General features: G+C 35.4%; 2 protein-coding genes across 2 annotated transcripts in view; both read left to right on the top strand.

The window, feature by feature from the left end:
- LOC133527766 (ejaculatory bulb-specific protein 3-like) overlaps positions 1-20,000 on the top strand; it is a 184,637-nt gene that overhangs the window by 119,341 nt on the left and 45,296 nt on the right. The window lies entirely within an intron of this gene.
- On the top strand, positions 15,436-19,927 carry LOC133527419 (allergen Tha p 1-like). Its single transcript, XM_061864422.1, has 3 exons — positions 15,436-15,569; positions 15,979-16,159; positions 19,180-19,927. The coding sequence occupies exons 1-3, from the start codon at positions 15,567-15,569 to the stop codon at positions 19,383-19,385; spliced, it is 390 nt and encodes a 129-aa protein (XP_061720406.1). The 5' UTR covers positions 15,436-15,566; the 3' UTR covers positions 19,386-19,927.

A 20,000-nucleotide genomic window follows, 5' to 3' on the forward strand; every position in this document is an offset into this window, starting at 1 on the left:
CCGTGCTGTATTTAGCAATAACAGAAGAAAGTGAAGTGCAGGGCTTTTATAAAGATAGGTCAGACCTATTTGAGTAAAATTATGCTATCCCTCTATGCTTGTTCATAAACCAGACAAAGCGCGAAAGAGATAACTGTCACTCGGACGGATTTTAGCTTCCTATAACAATAAGACAAATTTCACAGAGTTGAATACACCCTACTGTGGAAGGTGACGGCACCCTTCGTAAGGTGACTTTTGCCGCCTTTAAACATTAGCTAAGAGTTAAAAGAAAAACATCGAATTAATTTAGTTGTACGAGTAACATAACCTTTGAGCTCATTACTCACTCCATACATCCGTTTTCTTACCAAAACGCTCATTAATTTCGTAGTCGACATCTAGCGCCAAGTAGTTGATTTATCAGTACCGCTACTTGACAATAGATATCGCGACGGACGACCAACTAGCAGATGAGCCGCCTGATGGGAAGAAGTCATCGTCGCCCATTGACATAAGCCACTTAAGAGTTACCGACCCTTGAGAACCCTAAATACCCGCTTCTTGAAGAAATCCCAAGTCGTAGCGCAAAAGAAATACCTCAGGAGACAACTCATGCCACATTCTGCACGTCCTGGGAAGAAATGAGCGAAAAAAGACATTCTGGAATAAACTGAAATTTGACATAAACATTCAACATACAAAAGTAGGCGATGGCTAGATTTGTGTGACTCTTAAGACGAAAGGGGACGGCCGTTTCTCCATACAAACGTAGTCCCCATTTTCCTCTGGATATTGACATTATGGAAAATATTTTTAGATAATTTGAGGCCTTTGCCCAGCAGTGGGACACAACACAATGTAGGCTAACATATATTTTTTTTAATTATATTAACCTTACTAAAAAATTCAAAAACTCAAACGTAGAGGATGTTCGAGTTTTTGATTTTTTTGTTTTTATGAAAGTTAGGAGCGAAAAATAGATTTCATAAACAAAATTAAATGATCCTAACTCTTATTTTTGTACCATTTGGCGTTGAAACTCTAGGTCCATGGGGTCCTAGCGCGCACAAGTTTTTTGGAGAAATCGCGAAACGTCTGGTTGACGTAACTGGTGACCGAAGAGCTGGCGGCTTCCTCGCACAACGTATCAGTATTGCGATACAACGAGGAAATGCCGCCAGCATCCTTGGTACAATGCCTCAAAGGCCTATTTTAGATATAAGCTAGTTATAGTAATCATCTGTATATATCCATTATGTATATTGTTATTGTCAATAAATATTTTTCTATTCTGTCTAATAATAAAAAAAAACTTATAATAATTAATATTTCGAAAAAAAAAACAAACGTAGGGGCATATCTGTGGTTAATATATAACAAATACTTAATGTCAAAATATTTTCAATCATGTTAAGGCAATTTCGCGCGGTCTTTCGACAAAAGTGAAGGATCCGCGCGAAATCACCTTTTCATACAAACGTAGTCCTCACAATTTTTCTCTGGTTATTAACACTATTTAAAGTATTTTGACACTATTAAAAGTCTATCAGCCACAGCTATACCCCTACATTTGTTTTTGTTTTCGTTACATAGTCTATATCGTATCAAAATAAGACCATCGCAGTAAAAAATGTTATATCAGAATCGGCCCCTTATGTCGTTGCGATAAAATTGACCTACGAATGGTTTACGAATTGTTGTACGAATAGTTAACTGTATCAACAATATATAGTTACGAATACGAACTATACCTAGTGGTTCATATATGAGGATGAAAAGAGTAGAAAACACAATTCAAACTTAGCCTCGGTATAGAGAGTACCATTTTGTTATTGTTACGTTTGGCGTTGAAACTCTAGATCCATGGGACGCACAAGTTTTTTGCAGAAATCGCGAAGCGTCTGGTTGACGTAACTGGTCACCGAAGAGCTGGCGGCTTCCTCGCACAACGTATCAGCATTGCGATACAACGTGGAAATGCCGCCAGCAAACTTGGTACAATAACTCAAGGGATTTTAGATTTAAGCTAGTTATAATGACACCATGTATACTTATATCTATTATGTATATGTGTTATTGGTATTTAAAATAAGTTTTTTTTTTAATGCAGATTGCACCCATCTATCTGTGGGTAATTAAAAACCTAACGCTATTTACATAATACATATGTATTTTATTACCAGTGACAAATAATTTATTGTTCTAATAAAGTCATTCATAACGATTAATTTCCACTTGCTTATACTCTGAATACATTTGCAATGTAAATAATTAACTATTTCAAGAAGATTCCTGGAAGTGCATCTATTATTTTACTATTAATGTTAAATGCTTCCTGCATTTACGTGTTTCACAATGTGACCTTGACCCACAAGAGATATCAGCTGTTCTATTGATGGTAATTATGGAATTGTGGTGGCAACAGCAACACTCTTAACAGGATAATGGACGACCGCTTCTCCGTACAAAGTAGTCCCCATTTTCCTCCTTTTAAGTTAACATACAGATGTTAACTTTATGGAAAATATTTTTACACAATGTATAGTACATGCACCCACAGAGGAGGGCCAAAATAACCACCGAATGGGTGCCGCAAGACGGGCGAGGATCGGGTAGGCCCAGACGGAGACGGCGGGACGGCCTGGACGCATATCTCAACGACTGGCCGGAGATTGCTCAAAACCGAGACGAGTGGAGATCGAGGGGGGGACCTTTGCCCAGCAGTGGGACATAAGCTTATAATAATAATTATTGTATGTGTTTATTATGAGATATGGAGTCGACATAAGCAATCTAATTCAACTCAATATTCATACTCATACTCATTCACTTATTTAATTAGTGATTTTAATTATATAATCAAGGGCAAGAATATTAACGAGTTTGTAAACGATCCTTTAATTTTGTCTTTCAGGACATAAATATTACTAACAGGAATAATGACCATTATTTTGTATTGATTAATTTATATTCATATTATTTCTACCTCTTTAAGTGTACATATTGTTTGTAATTAAGAAATTTCGTATTAAAAAAAAAATGATTCTTATTGTTATTTGTAATATTTATACATTCAAAGATGAAATTAAAGATAAGATAAAAGTAACGTAACAAGAGTTACTTAAATTAAAATCACTCATTAACTAGATGAATGAGTATAATTTGAAGTTTATTGATAATGTCATTACCGTGCGATAAAAACTCCGATACCTATTTATAAGTATAAAAGTTTAACCGAAAAACAAATTCCATACAAAAATTTAAAATACATCAAATTACGTAAAAATGTTTTCTATAATATTAATACCCAGAGAAGAAAAATTAACTAAGAAGCAGTCGTCCACTGTCGTCTTAAGAGGGGGCGTTAAGCGAGGAAATGAGAAGGTAACAAAAGATATGGCGCGCCGCGTAAAACTTGCGACAGCCGTCGCCGCCGTGCGGGTTATATTTTATTTTTATGTCAATTACTCAGACCATATACTGTTAAAAATTTTGCTCGTCAGATTCCTCGGCTATTTTGTACTAAAATTATACTACTATGACATGCAACTGAAAATAAATAAAAACCGACCAAGTGCGAGTCGGACTCGCGCACAAAGGGTTCCGTACCATTATCTATAAATACGACAGAAAAATATGACTATGGTATGATAGGCTCCCATTAAATATTTAACTTATTCTGTTTTCAGTATTTGTTGTTATAACGGCAGCAGAAATACATCATCTATGAAAATTTCAACTGTCTGACTATCACGGTTCATAATATACAGCCTGGTGACAGACGGCCAGACAAACAGATGGACGGACAGCGAAGTCTTAATAATAGGGTCCCGTTTTAACTTTTTGGAACCCTTCTAAAAATTAGACATATTTTCGTGAATTTGATTCAGTTGAAAATGATACCAAACTTAACTTATAACCTAATCTTAAATAATTATTAACCTCGAACGTTGGTGAAATTAAAAAAGTATAAAGACAATATTATACTTACTATTAGTCATTGCTGCGGGACAGCTATCTGATGCATCTAATTGTTGATATTTCTTAAGTGACTTGCAAAACAAGATATCTAGTATAATTCCGTAAACTACTGTAACTTTATGCTCCTTACTTTGTCAATTTACATACAATGGCTGCCGTTTTATTGTTCAATGAACAAACTACAAGTTAATTATATTCAAGCTCTTATAATTGTTTGCGATAAATACCCACAACGTTTTACATTATGTGAAAACAATTTTTCATCCTCCTTCCTTCCTATTTTCCTGCTTATTTTTATGCCTTCAACCCTTAAGTAACCCCCATCTTCCACTCCGATAGTACGCTCCCTCATGGGAACGTTGAACAAATGCGGTAACCGTCACCAACTTTTAGTGTGTTAATGAATAGAATCAGGCGTTACTTTGCGGAAATCCATACTCATGAAAATTAAAAATATTACTTTGCTTATCCGTGAACAACTAACGTGTTAGTCAATCAATCCGTAGTTAAGTATAACGTGTTAGCATTGATTGACTAGCACGTTAGTTTTTCGCGGATAAGCAAAGTATATAATTAATATTTTTTGTTTTCATTTTTTTAGTACGTTGTTCGACATGGTGTTGTGACCCCAGCCCGCGTAGCTAACGTGCCAATCGTTAACGCTCCGTAGCGAACGAAACGCAACTGTCACTGTCGCACTAATACGTAAGAGTGAATAGAGTGATAGAGAGAGAAGACTACGATACGCTACGAAGCGTTAACGATGGGCACGTTGGCTACGCGGGCTGAACTGCTAGGAGTCAGTGGCATATGTGAACATATATAACGTCATCAAAATGGCTGGAAAAAGTCACCCAAGTTATGCATTTCCCATAGACATGTGGAGTATGGCATAACCTTGAGTAGCTTGTTTGCCACCAACATCATGGTATTTTAAAAAATGCACGCAGACTTCAAATTTGACAACAAATAAAACAGCCATAGAAACTGATCTCTTAATATGGACATTTTAATAGACAGTGCCCTGTTTTCATCGCTTTGCACTGCATTTTTCTGGACTATAAGTCATTTAAAAATGAAAGGTTTAGTATGAGTTAGTATATAAATGTAGTCAATTAGGATCTACAGGCGCAAGCTAGACTCTTGCACAAGCGCAACTTGGGAAACCTACAGCACAGCTATGATTAATAAAGCTAATGCAATTACAAAAAAACGCCCTTTAATTTTGGTAATTATTTACTATTTTCGGGTTAACAATGATTAGTTTGGTGTCATTTGTTTTAATAGGATAGCAAAATGAAAAACAATTAGGTAACCATTTCACATTTACAAAATGGAATTATAATTTTGGTGATCACTTACGTCATTTGGTGTTAAAATTGTTTTTTAGATGTTAAATTTTATCTGTTGATCAATTAAATACCAGCCCTTTTAAATATATTGTGTGCCATTTTTGCGTGCATAACAAACGGCTTATCAACTTTTTATGTGGTGCTGTATGTAGATAATTTTTGCAATAAATGTCTTTTTCTATTTTATTTTATTCCACTCTACCTCTAGGTCGCATTTGTTGTCCAAAAATGCCGGAGAGTCTGATTTTATTGCTAGTTAGACGTTAAGGCCAGTGACTACCTTTTACTTGCATACGGCTCACGAACTGATGGGTCTTAGTTTTATTTATTGTATATATTTTTATTATTACATTATTTTTACCTTAAGAACCTAGTTTTCATTTTCCGCCGTAGCCGGCTACAATCTTTGTCATACACAGACGAGAGGGTAACATAAAACTGATAGATCTGTGACAGTGTATTCTGTTCCTCTTTTTTTGTCTCCTGTCCATTGTTTATGGTGAGCGCTAATGAATCGAAACCTAATCATAATCATTTACCGTGGAGGATTTCCTGCGCCGGTTTCATTCTCATAATAAAACGTCAATGCCTATTATTAATCATACCGCCCAACGTGTGTAAGGTCACACGTAAAGGTGATTTCGTACCTTAAATAATACGTCGTTGTAAAGCCTTACAATTTAAAGGACATTAATTGATTTTATAAATTTCATTTTGGAGGAAACTTTAAAAAAATTACAAAATAATTCAAAGTAATCTTTATAGTCTCGGTTATACAGTACTATATACTATTAAATATATTTACAAATATTGGTGAAGTTTTAAAGAGTTAATTAAACATCATCATTCGATAATCCACCGGCATCGTACGCCACCTATATTTACAACATTATTTCATCGTCTCGTCATAAAAAAAGCTTAACTTATAATCGACATCATCATGTTGTCGAAGTAGTTCCCTGCAATGCGATCAGAGGGCTTACCTAAAATGACAATCGTTGTGGGAAAATGTCAATCGCTATTTATATGGCATATAGTCACGTGACTTTGCGTGGAATCTGTCATCCTGATACATTTAATCACCCTAAATAGACAGGGGTCATTTCTCGTTTTTTTTTTCAGTACTTGAAGCTCTAAAACCTTTCTACTCCAGAAACATTACTACGACATTTACGCCTAACTTTTGTTGAGTTTAGATACGATCTTCACGATCGTCTTCGTGATTGACGCGCGTCGCATATCGCACGCACTACATTTCGCATACACCAATGAGTCACCAGACATCTTCAAGATCGCATCAAATTATGATAAAAACTGTAATAAGTTGTTAAATCTAATTGGAGCTTCAAATTTTCGTATTAAGACACTAGATTGACAGATCTTGCAAGTTTTGATTTTATATTTTACCTACGTAACAGCGCCGCCATCTATGTTTTTCCTTCAGAAGCAACACGCTTGGAAGTATCATGCGCGCTTATGGTGAAGAAGTTTTTATCAATCTAACCCATTCGTTCTCATGTATCAGACATTCGATAGATGGCGTGATTGACGTATTAAAATGTTCAATTAAGTGATACTGATAGTAGTCAATTGATAATGACTTAGGTATTAATATCAAAGAGAATTTTAAATAGAGGTGGATTGTCACAGAAAACTTTGTAGCCGCAGTAAATTTACTGTCATCTCTCGACACATGATTAAAACTTTTAGAACGCCATTTGACTTTCATCCTAATATCACTGATATGTGTTAAATTTGTTAAATATCAAAAAGTGGCGCCATTTAGTAGACCAAAGGTATGGTGGCATCGTTTCGAGCGATGGCGTCGCAACCTTAAGCCGATGCCCGGTATTTCAGATTCTCTTTGCTAACATGAAATAAATATTGGGCGCACTCGAAAACGTAAAAATGTATATGACTTAAATAATAATATCGTATGTATTATAAAGTTTAAAACATTATTTAATTACACGGGTCAAAAATACAAAACTAACAATGTCAAACATATTACATTTATTAATAAATAGGTAGGTACCTAAAAACTAAGGAATAAGCAAGCAATAAAATACAATCTACATACATACAATTTTATTAAATAATACAGAACAAAAACAAAATAAACCACATACACGAGTCAAAAGATTATAAAATTAAATCTAAAATAACCCGCCCTAGATCGTATTCCCGCTGCGTGTCCCCGCCTGGACTAAAATGGAAACCTGCTAAACCAGATACGATCCAAAGCGAGGATCGCAGCCCCTCTCTCGCAAATTAGGGTTTCTCTAATTCCTTGAAAAAGCAGCGAGCTTCTGAGCCCCAAGGCTCCACTGTCTCAAAAGCCACTGGTACAAAGTCATAAATATAAAATTACAAAATACTATAGGTAATATGTAAATAATAATATGATATCAAAATTACATGTTATCATTCTTCTTCTTCCTCGCGTTGTCCCGGCATTTTGCCACGGCTCAAGGGAGCCTGGGGTCCGCTTGACAACTAATCCCAAGATTTGGCGTAGGTACTAGTTTTTACGAAAGCGACTGCCATCTGACCTCCCAACCCAGAGGGTAAACTAAGCCTTGTTGGGATTAGTCCGGTTTCCTCACGATGTTTTCCATTTCGTACATAAGTTCCGAAAAACTCATTGGTACGAGCCGGGTTTGAACCCGCGACCTCCGGATTGCAAGTCGCACGCTCTTACCGCTAGGCCACCAGCGCTTTACCACATGTTATCATTAATATCTTTCTTCTAAATGGAAGTATATTTTAAAAAGTGCTTAGCAAATAATATTGCTGACTGTACATAACAAAAATACAACAGGTGGACTCGTGGCCTTTAATTTTTTGTGTAACCTTTAGTTTTGTTTTCATATATTATGATGCGGAACAGGGTATTAGTGAGCAAATGACATCAACGCGTTGTGGATTTATACTAAAAGAAGTAGATCATAATCATAATTAAAAGGTTATATATAATTATGTTGATGTCATTATCGTGAGGAAACCTTTATACGAAAAACAATGGTGTGTCCCTTTTACTTATTTATTTAATCTTTATTACACAAAAGAAAATGTAATTGCACAAAAGGCGGACTTAATGCTATGCCCGTCAACCTTCGGGCAAAGCAAGGAATTTGTAGGCGGTGCAACACTCGTATTAACTACCATTACCATTTCATATCAGTTGCCTAGTGAGTTAGCTTTCCTATGCATTTTCCAATATTTCTATTTTAAAATCTTTACAAAACGAATAACATGTATCTTTTTCTTCCTAGCGTTGTCCCGGCATATTGCCACGGCTCAAGGGAGCCTGGGGTCCGCTTTGACAACTAATCCCAAGATTTGGCGTAGGCACTAGTTTTTACGAAAGCGACTGCCATCTGACCTTCCAACCCAGAGGGTACTAGGCCTTGTTGGGATTAGTCCGGTTTCCTCACGATGTTTTCCTTCACCGAAAAGCGACTGGTAAATATCAAATAACATTTCGTACATAAGTTCCGAAAAACTCATTGGTACGAGCCGGGGTTTGAACCCGCGACCTCCGGATTGCAAGTCGCACGCTCTTACCGCTAGGCCACCAGCGCCTATACCTTACCTACTCGTAGATACACGAATAACATGTATCTACGAGTAGGTAAGTATATACTTACAACTACGTAAGCTCTAAATAATCGTATTTAGGTCAGACACCGTGTGTCGAAAATTATTGTAGCTCGTGCGATGACTAAAATATAATAAATATTATTATATAATATATACTAGCATGCTAAGTTATTATACAAATCTCAACAGATACACCCAAGGAATATACCTATATCTAGGCTAAAAATAAACAGCCGTTGCATCGGACAGTAGGCATATTAATGCTATTCTGTGTTTTTCCCCGTCCATGCAAACAAATCAGCTGGTACGACGTCAGTGTCGCTTCTGCGTAATCGTAATTACTTACTTAGTCCTTAGTAGGGTTGTATTTGGCGCTGTACTCTAATAAAAGAGGAAATATAGATCGTGTCATTCGCGGAGACGCGTGTCTTGACTCGTAATTTCATGTTATTAAAGGTTAGATTTGACAAATCTGCGCGTCATCGTGAATGACACGAACTATGATAAATTAATAATATGGGGCAATCCTGCACAAATCGATCTAGGCCCACAGTAAGCTCAATAATGCTTGTGTTGTGGCTACTATACGACATACACGGTTTATCTCGAGGAACCCGAAAGACTTTAATGTAATATACATAACTTTTAAATCAAAAGGTTATCAATAAACCTGTCACTTAAAATGTTTTTATTTTCTTTTTATTTCGTAAAACCTAGTTTTTGCAAAGCGTCATTTGTCACTTTTTTACATCTATCGTTGAGGATATTTAGACTACGTCCCATAGTAACAACATCGCCATCAGAATTGAGCTTTGTACTAAGTTTGTAAGAAACGACGTGTATGTAATAGATATATATAAATAAATACTTAAATCCATACAAAACATGCATAACCTCTAGCTTCGTAGACAGGGTCTGCTGGAACTAGCTTACTGGGTTGCTGGGACATAGAGTTTGTATAAGACCCACTATAAATAAACTCCGTCTGGCTATTTAGAATAATAGACATATGTCACATTTGTAAACATGTCATTCTTTTTTGATCGTTGTGCGGTCGCACAATATATTATTCATGGAAAACTAATATGGTACTTTATTGAGACTTTATGGAAACTCCAACAGGGTCACTACCGACCAAGGTAAGAGGCCAATATTTCTGGCACTAAGAATGGTGCTAGTTCTGTCACTTACGAATTCGAGCCAGTCGTGCAGTCTAACGCGTTGTTGCGACCAATCGCGCGCGTGATGTGAACTCATCAGCCAATCGCATTGTGGCGTTACACTGCACGGTTGGCTTGAATTCGTGTGCGTGACACCGATGTACTGGCCTCATTCTTACTGCACGTAAGGCCCGTCCTTGGATATATGTCAATTCATTAAATATAATGATATGATAGATAGGCTACGGTCATTGCTTACCATCAGGCGGGCCGTATGCTTGTTTGCCACCAACGTGGTATAAAAATATAATGTTGATAAGTACCATTAAATCTTCCTTAGTAAAATATAAAATAAAAGATTTTATGCTGAAATTATTGTGTTGTGGACAAAGAAAAAGATGGTAAGTAATTAGGTCACGTAAAAAATAGCATTAGAAAATATAAATAGGAATGGGAATTATTTTAAAATTTGCTAAACTAATTCAAGGAAATTCTATTTCGATATCATGTTAAGTATTTTTATCACTAAATTAAACTGATTTGTCCACTGGACTATAAAGCGAAATCGTTAATTTTCCACTGCGGTCTTATAAATGCCTGACGTTTTTGCATAATTTGCGGTTTGTATTACGTATGGAATTGTTTCACATTGTTCTTGAATATAAGTATCATTACCTATTAGCTGGCATGGCCATGACGTACCTACAAAGCTAGATGTAATTGTAGGGTAAGGACATATTAAATAATTATCTTCCTATGCATTTTTTTGCAAGAAATGATTTATTGAATCACAAATGACATCCTTACCATATACACATTGGAATGTCATGCCAGTTCATATAGGTATATTTGTTTAAAAACTAACTTTAGAGTGACCCCTACAGAGTTAACAAATATTATACAGTTTGTTTGATCCTAATTTTCCAATGTGAGCGCGGCGTATAAGTATCACGCTTGAGGCAGTGTTCCTTTGCACACACACGAAAGAACCTAAGATATCACGTGATCAGGCCGCCAAGTATATGAATATATCGGAGCAGCCAAGGCGCTCACAAATATCTGAACACGCCTCTATTATCAACGCGTTAGAGTGCGCGTTCAGTTATTTTTAAGCACCTCGACCGCTCCGATATATCTATCTCATGGCGACGATGCACTGGATGCCCAAAAAACGACCAAAATTTACGATTTTTTTTTTTAATAAACGATTTCTATTTTTAAATGTTTGGGCGTGAATCTGGAAATTTTTAGCTTCGCAGACGTAACTCGTGAGAAGTCTGTGTGGAAGTCTTTACCTCGCAGTTACGTTGAAAATTTGGTTGAAAATATGCCTCAAAGAAGTTAGAAGTGATTATAGATAGTTGGGGAGACTGGACGCCTTATAAAAATAAGGAACGTGTAACTAAACAGCTATTCAATATGTTTTTCTTATAATTTTACCGGTCACTCTATTGTTGTACACTGTAAAACGCTCATTGAAACTAAATGTCAACCCAACCTATACTCGTACCAATTGTTTTGTAACATCAAGGATTCAGAGACGGATTACGGATGCGTTATAATTATAAGGTTTCAAGTTACTTCTAACAGAGGTGGAGGAGGAGGGCACTCATGATTAAAATCAGTAATGACTAAAATCCTCATGATTAAATTTAAATGAAATTCAATCAACTAATTTCTTAAGGAATTGTCATTACCGACAGGTACTGAACAAAACCCAAATATCAACAACATAGTTTCAATCATGATATGTCTGAATTCTATTCTAAATATGATTTACCAAATCAACTAAAATGTTATTTTAAAAATGTGACGTTTACAAAGGGGAAAGACCCATCTCTAATGAAAAGCCACAAATAAACATCTGCTCGAATATTTTAATCATTTTTGAACATTATGGTTGAGAATAAAAATCATAAGATTTAATCATACCGAATTCCATCTGATTGGTATGGTATCTTATAATTGAATTCGCAATCAAGTTAATGCGATAAATAATAACGTTTCCAATTCAATCTTAGTTTCAATTCAACAAATTGTTGTCCAAGTCTGGGTTCCAATAGGTAAGTTCGGGTAAGGAACCCTACAAGGATAATTCTATTATTCATGACGACCTAAGCTGTTAGGCAACGTTTGTTTACATACATCGCATCATGATTCATTAGTAACTGGTCCTCATAACAATAGCTGCATTAACTATTAGATCAATTAACAAGTAGGTTCAATGACAATTAAGAACGCAAACTGCATACCTAATACCTAGTCACCTACATTAAATACTTCTCTGATACCTGTTAATTATCTAGTAACAAGTACATGCCAGAAAATGTCATTAATATTAAGGTTTTCCCAAGATTAATTGTGTTGTAATGCTAGAATTTCCAGAGATACCTCCTACTTTATTATTAGACATTTACCCGTGACACCTAAGAAAAGCCCTAAATTTGTGGACTATTATTTCAAGCTGGGCGTAGAAAATGACTGCTAGCTGCCAGCCTAGATTAGAAATTATGATTATCCTTAAAACAGGGAAAGCTTTATGTTTTACTAGGTATAAGTTTATTAACATTACTGTTAACATTAAGTGATTAGAGCAGAATCACTTGCTTAAATGCGATTCTTTTCGCAACCAAGAAATTACCTACCAGGATTATTTATATGGCTACTGTATATTAACCGATATATAAATACTCGAATGCAATGAAAATTGGTAACTTTATCTGGACATTTGTTTATTCGTTTTTATTGCTCTAATTATTATTAGTAGTTAAGTAGAGTTCTAATTATTGTAACGTTAAATAAATCTTGTTCTGAATTTGATCTAAAAAACCAAAAAGGTTACAACCATAAAAAAATATTCTTATTACGTATGAATTAATTATAAGAGCTAACGCGTTTTCATTTCTGACCGTAAGTATTACATTGTATTGTACATACCTATCGGGCTATCGCTTACAAAACCAAGGATTATCCTAAGATATTTCAAATATGAAATAATAATAATTACGCACCTATACTAAGGTACCAATGCGACAATCACAAAAAACGTTAGGAATTAAAATTACTTCATTTTCCATTAACATTTATATACAGAGTGAATAGAAATAATAAAGATTGTGATAATAAATCACCTACTTCTAGTAATAAAAGAAAAATGTACAAAGATTTACTACATTATACAAGGGTCATAGAAAGCAGTGGTTCTTTGAGCTGTAGACCCCCGCATGCGGGGGTTCGAAACATTTTCAACACGGTGCCGAGGAAGTGGCTCCGCCAATTAGAAAATTTCTCAAGAACTGAATCGGCAAAACAAACCATATAATTGTCAAATCTTCTCGCTATATGAAAAGGGACAGGGAAAAAAGAAAGAAGAAGTGAAAGAGAGAGAAATGCGACCTGACAATATAGAGGAGAATAGCAGACATACGAAAGCATTTTTACGCTGATACGGAGACGATTTGCTCGCGTGTCACGCTCGCTCGGTCAATTATTATCATTTCTCTTGTACAAATTAATCAGGTAGTTTTTTTTGTTATTCAGACAACTAATTAACAAATTAAAAATAAGGAAAAATAAACATAGATAAATATTTCGATGATGACGTCAGCGAGACAAGCCTCCTTTCACACGAAACTGGTCAAAGCGACCTTTTAATGGAAACGGCAATAAACAAGGAAAAACATAATGTTACTGAGAATTAGTTCATATGGCAAGCAGAAATATAGGTCTAATTTATTACTCGTTACAAGTAACTTCATAAAATATGCATGAAGGTTTATTTAAATATCTTTTAAATCATAATAACAATTATACCTATGAAAAAGAAGTTTTAAAAAACCCGCCTTCAAGCTAATTTAAGGTAGCAGTGATTGTGCAGAAAAATGACAAGCATAACCCCCGACCCGATTTTACCCGATTCATAAAGATCTAAGCGCATAATGATTACCTATTTTGTGTCTGTGGGACCGATGTCTAAAGAAAATTTGTTATGACTTATTCATTGAACTAACATTAGAAAATTCATATTTATAATTGACATACAGTTCCCACAACCTATAACAATTAAAGTACGGAAAATAAACGGACTGTTTAACGTTCTACAAGTCATTTTAATAAACGGACTGTTTAACGTTCTACAAGTCATTTTAATAAACGGAATGCTTAACGTTCTACAAGTCATTTTAATAAACGGAATGTTTAACGTTCTACAAGTCATTTTAATAAACGGACTGATTAACGTTCTACAAGTCATTTTAATAAACGGACTGTTTAACGATCTACAAGTCATTTTAATAAACGGACTGCTTAACGTTCTACAAGTCATTTTAATAAACGGAATGTTTAACGTTCTACAAGTCATTTTAATAAACGGACTGATTAACGTTCTACAAGTCATTTTATTAAACGGACTGTTTAACGTTCTACAAGTCATTTTAAAAAACGGACTGTTTAAAGTTCTACAAGTCATTTTAATAAACGGACTGTTTAACGTTCTACAAGTCATTATAATAAACGGCTGTTTAACGTTCTACAAGTCATTTTAATCTATTGTATAAACGCAGTGTAAGCGTTTCCTTTTTCAATATCATTTCGTACGAATGTACGAAAAGACGGAATGAGGACTGAACTGCAGTACATACCTACAGTCGTCCTTAAAAAGCGACCTCTACGCTACCTACTGGTTTAACTACAACTTCGTACTTCATCTTTATGAGGCATTGTTATCTAGGTTATGTTAAATTTAGGAACACCTACAAGCTACAGGGCTCAATATTGTTAAATTGAATAAAATGTAATGCATATATTAGTAAAAGATTTATTAGATACTAATAATGTCATAAACGAGGTATACCGAAGCGGACCCCGGGTTCTTTTGGGAGTAACCGGGAAAACAACTACATGAGGAATATAATAATTAAGGCCCCTATTTGTTGGTCTTTGGAGTCCACGATGTAGTTAGTAAAATGTGTGCTTCGAGGCATTAAGTCTTATTTTTGCAGTTGTTTGTTATGGTCAACCAAGTTTGTGAATATCATCCCTCAGCCTCAATATAGGACAATATTGAACTCACAAAAATATATAGGAGTAAATACACGTTGATACCCACGTAATGATATTATGATTTATGAGATAGGTACAGGGTTTCAGGTGTTAACTGATTTATACATCTGAAGTGTCCTGACCTGATTGTATGATAGTGTTTTGACCTGGTTAATTTTATTTCCCAGATAAAGTGTTTCCTCAAAAGCACCTTCTTCGACGGATTATATGCCCCTTGTAAGTTGAAAAGTTCCAAACGCATCAATATTTTTCATACGCCCTGTATGAGCGATGACGGGGTTTTTACCTCAATCACATAAGATCGTAATGTACCGTGCAAATTAGATGTTTTAACCACGAGTGCAACTACCATATAAATACTAGACAGAGGCTCTAACTACCATAAGTCCCTCGCAGTTCTCAGTGATTACAGTTGACTGCTGACACAATGGTATGTTAGTCTAAAGCAAACATTACTTAATGCATGAGTTACAAGATCTATGCCTTACCTAAGTGTACTTACGACTTGGTTAAGAAATTCTCGGCTTTTTTAATATCCTTCGTATTAAGTTTATGTATTTAGCCATGTCTGAATTTATTGGTAATGTCTAGAGAGTATTTAGACTATATTCAAAATCAGTAGATACAAAAGTGACATCAAAAAAGTTCAAGGTATTTTACGTTTTCCGATGTTGCGATTTGAATTTCAAAACTATCAGACTGCCAATCCGAATGTGGTCCATCAAATAAGATTAGACTATCATAGACTTATTGATGTTTTATGTATAGTTCAAACACAACCTAACCCAAAATACTTCATTAATTCGCTGAGCAAGAATTCCTTCAACAATGCGTTTCAGATGATGAAATACTTTGTTCTTCTGTGCTTGGCGTCAGTGGCGTTGGCGGAGGAAAAGTACACGGATAAGTACGATAACATCGACCTGGACGAAATCCTGGACAACAAGCGGCTGCTGCAAGCCTATGTGAACTGTATACTTGACAAGGGCAAGTGCACGCCCGAAGGCAAGGAGCTGAAAGGTGGGTGGCAAACTTGACATGTACTTAGTAACTTACGCGTAGTGGTTACATCGTTTTATGGCGATCAATCCGTCTCTATTTTCACTCGCTAAGTCACAAGATTCTATATGTAGATAAACATACACAAAACAAAATCGCGAAAAGTAGTTTAACCCAAATATAAAACAGCTGTGGTTTTTAAAACTTCAGTGAGATTCGGTAAAATTAAATAAGTATATAAAGGTGACACTCACCACTCAAGTTAAATGTTGAGTGCCGTTTGTATACCGAAGAAAACCCAAAGTGTTCTCGATAAAGTGATGGTGTGTTTAGTTTGTAATCCTACAGTGCACCTGGCCATTAGTAGGTACCTACACCTCTCCTCAGGTGTGGTGTCATAACTTTAGCTACCGGTAAATTTTAGCTAACACAAACTGCGATCATTTTATCAAGAGGCATACACGTACTTACATTTAGCATTACATGTATTTCATAACTTACCCATAGCGCAGCAGTAGTATAGCAGCGGGGGATATGGCGTTCAAACCGGTGTTTTCCCATCTGTGCCCCCCACGAGACCACCGCCGTAAAAGAGGCGGGTACAGATGGGAATGATTTGTATGTAGCGCCTATTCCTGTGCCGGGTGCCCGGCGGAAATACGTAGATGAGAATACACATTCAAATCGGCTGTATTTCACTCACTATTTCACAAAACATTATTTGTATATAACCACCACAACAAAATTACAATATCAAACCAAACACACTGAAAAATATTTCCCAAGCACTGCCAAAGAAATATAATACTGTCTCGCCCTTACATAACATGACATGATCACATGACATGGCAGATGGCACACTGTCAATCAACAAAGGAGTATTTAATTGCTAGGCAAAGAGAATATAACCACGAATTTACAAGGCTATTAATTTCTTTATACTCATAGATTAAGTTATAAAACAGATATCAATATCATATACTACATAAGAGGTTAGCACCTGATCGTCTATACAAAAAGAGAAAACGTTTTTCCACTTCTAAATATGTTCCATTCTCCATGGTTTTTAGTATGTTATTGACACAATGAAAAACTAGGATTATGTATAGGTTTTCCATTTCTTCAAAATTTGCAAAACATTTTCTTTTAAGCGAAACCTATAAACCTAGAATATATTACGCTGAAGCGATCGACACGACAATTAAAGTGATTTGTCAAGATTTCGTTAGTGGGAAACGTTTTCTCCCGAAATGGAATTTTATAAAATACCGTTATTCCGTTAGATTCCAAAAGCTTTTCTTCCCTTTTAAAGAAAAAGTTACTAAGCATTCCAGTGGTGGACGGAGGATTCGAACCGCCATCTTTAGCTATAGCGTGATCGCGTCTAATTTCTTTAGTAGGTTTAGTAGGTAGGTTTGGTAGGTAGGTAGGTTTGGTAGGTAGGTAGGTTTGGTAGGTAGGTAGGTAGTGTTACTACTTAAAAAACACGAATCAAAGCATGTGATAAAATATTTTAAGTTGTTCCCAAAGTCCTTCTTACTTCTATCTTTTTTTGATCAACTAAACTTGACAGGGTAAGTTGTGCTTTATACTTAAAGACTTTGATTTAAATTCTCTTAATTTAAATAAACTAATACATCAACCACACCATAACTACACACCGACGTCCTTAGGAAAGAAGCAGTTCGAAGAAAAGTTTAATTTTGACTTCTGAGCTTTCTTTTTTTATTAATTTGCAAGCTTCTTACTAATCAGTTCTAACTCAAGGAATGTTTTAATTTTCTCTGATTTAAAGTTTTGTAATAGAATCTGTAAGTAATCAAAGCAATTCCGAAATATAATTGGTACGAGTATTTCTATGAAGTATCTTGAACATTCTCATTCGAGTACCTAAACTCTAGTTCTCGGACAGAATTTAATCCAGATAAGAATCAAATCTATATAAGATCGTGATCGATTCATTGGGAATCGGTTATCATACATTTTTAGTTTACATGATATTAACATGAATTGTGCTTAATATAACAGACTAAATATGAGCTCTCCGTGTATTTTATTAATCGAAGAGTGTCGCAAACTGAGCAATAAATAAATCTGTAAATATATTCATTGTTTTTCGAGTGTCAAAGAAACAGGTTCCTCGCCTTGACCTGGCGCGACTTGTATGAGTAGTCTCGCTTGAAACAGATGTATTTGGCTTACATCAAATTAAAAATATCTCCATCAAGTAGGTATTCGAAGTACCTACTCATATGTATAAATCTCCTGTTCGGGAATGCCTCGTCATATAAGTACATGGGGATTGACATACCTACGTACATCTATGCTAAAACGTAAATAACGCATAATTTAACAAAATCTTATGTAATATTAATTTCAAAAAGTACCTAATGTAAGTCATTTGACTGAAAACCCAAACCGAAATAAGGGTAACGTACAAGATCAGGTAAATCGTTTTCTAATTTGTGGGAAGCATTTTTTTTTCAAAAATGGCTTATGACTAGTGTGTTTTCATTTCATCTAAACCTTTAAGGGACAATTTTTTTTGGATTACATATAGATTCCGTCACAATATGTAAAAAACGGAGAGTACCAAACGCTGTACAGTACCCCTAGTGTAAATTTAGTCTATATCGAAACGTGACGTACGCGTTTGCGTTAAGTCTCATTTTGTATGGGTTTTTGAACAGCGCGCCAAGCGGGACGTTTTGGAAAGTCAAAAATCTCATACAAAATGACACTTAACGCAAACGCGTACGTCACGTTTCGCTGTCGAAAATATTTACACTAGGGGTACAGTTTATAAAGGAATGTTTACTTTAACAAAAACATGAAGACAGGCACTTATCGTGCAGGCTTTTGTTGGAATCACAAAATATTATTCTAGTGTAATTTTAAATCGATCAAACTTTAATCAAAAACACTGGCGTAAGGTGCTCTGGCTATAAATTTCATGCACTACCAGAATCCATCCAAAACCAAAAGTTTTGTTTAAATGCGTGGAAAGAGTTTGATAATTTTTGCGTTGCGTTTATTTCCAGACCACCTAGAAGACGCTCTTCAGACGGGCTGCGAAAAATGCACTGAGGCTCAGAAGAAAGGGACGGCAAAGGTCATTGATCACCTCATCAAAAAGGAGTTGCCGATCTGGCGCGAACTGACTGCCCGCTTCGACCCCGAAGGGAAATTCAGGAAGACTTACGAGCAGCGTGCGCGTGAGAACGGCATCACCATTCCCGAGGAATAAACAACACTATTCGTTTGAGGGCACCCTAGACACGTCTAAATGGATAGTTTTAAGTCAGAGCTGGTCCCGAAATCTGAATCCTCAGATGAAACTGATTGATTTCCTAGAACATAGACAATTAGACTTAATCTGTTTGACCTCGTGTCTGGGATAACCTTAGAGCTTTTACATTTCTTCGACGATATTGATACGTTTGCATTTGATGTGAATATAAACCTCAGTAGCTGAATTCAGTACCTATAAATAGTCACATTTCAAAATATTACCTATATCTAAAATCAATTTACTAATTTTTCTTTTAAATATTTTATGTTTTTTCCAAAATTCGTTACTCAATGGACAATCTAGTCTTCTCAAAGTATACCTATTTGCATATATTTATTTACTTACTATAAGCACCATGACTAGGTATAAAAATAAATGCTTTATTGTAAAACATTCTTCTTACACCATACATACCTAGTAGTTATTTACCATGATTTAATAATTTTATCAAAACTTTTGTATGATTTTTATAAAAAATATATCAGCTGATAATATTTTTTAAGTCTTTTATTTCATTTTAATTTGCATTTTTCTGGTTTGGCATTTATATTAATAACATTCGATATACAA

The sequence above is a fragment of the Cydia pomonella genome, chromosome 18 (genome assembly GCF_033807575.1).
Source record: "Cydia pomonella isolate Wapato2018A chromosome 18, ilCydPomo1, whole genome shotgun sequence".
Taxonomy (NCBI): domain Eukaryota; kingdom Metazoa; phylum Arthropoda; class Insecta; order Lepidoptera; family Tortricidae; genus Cydia; species Cydia pomonella.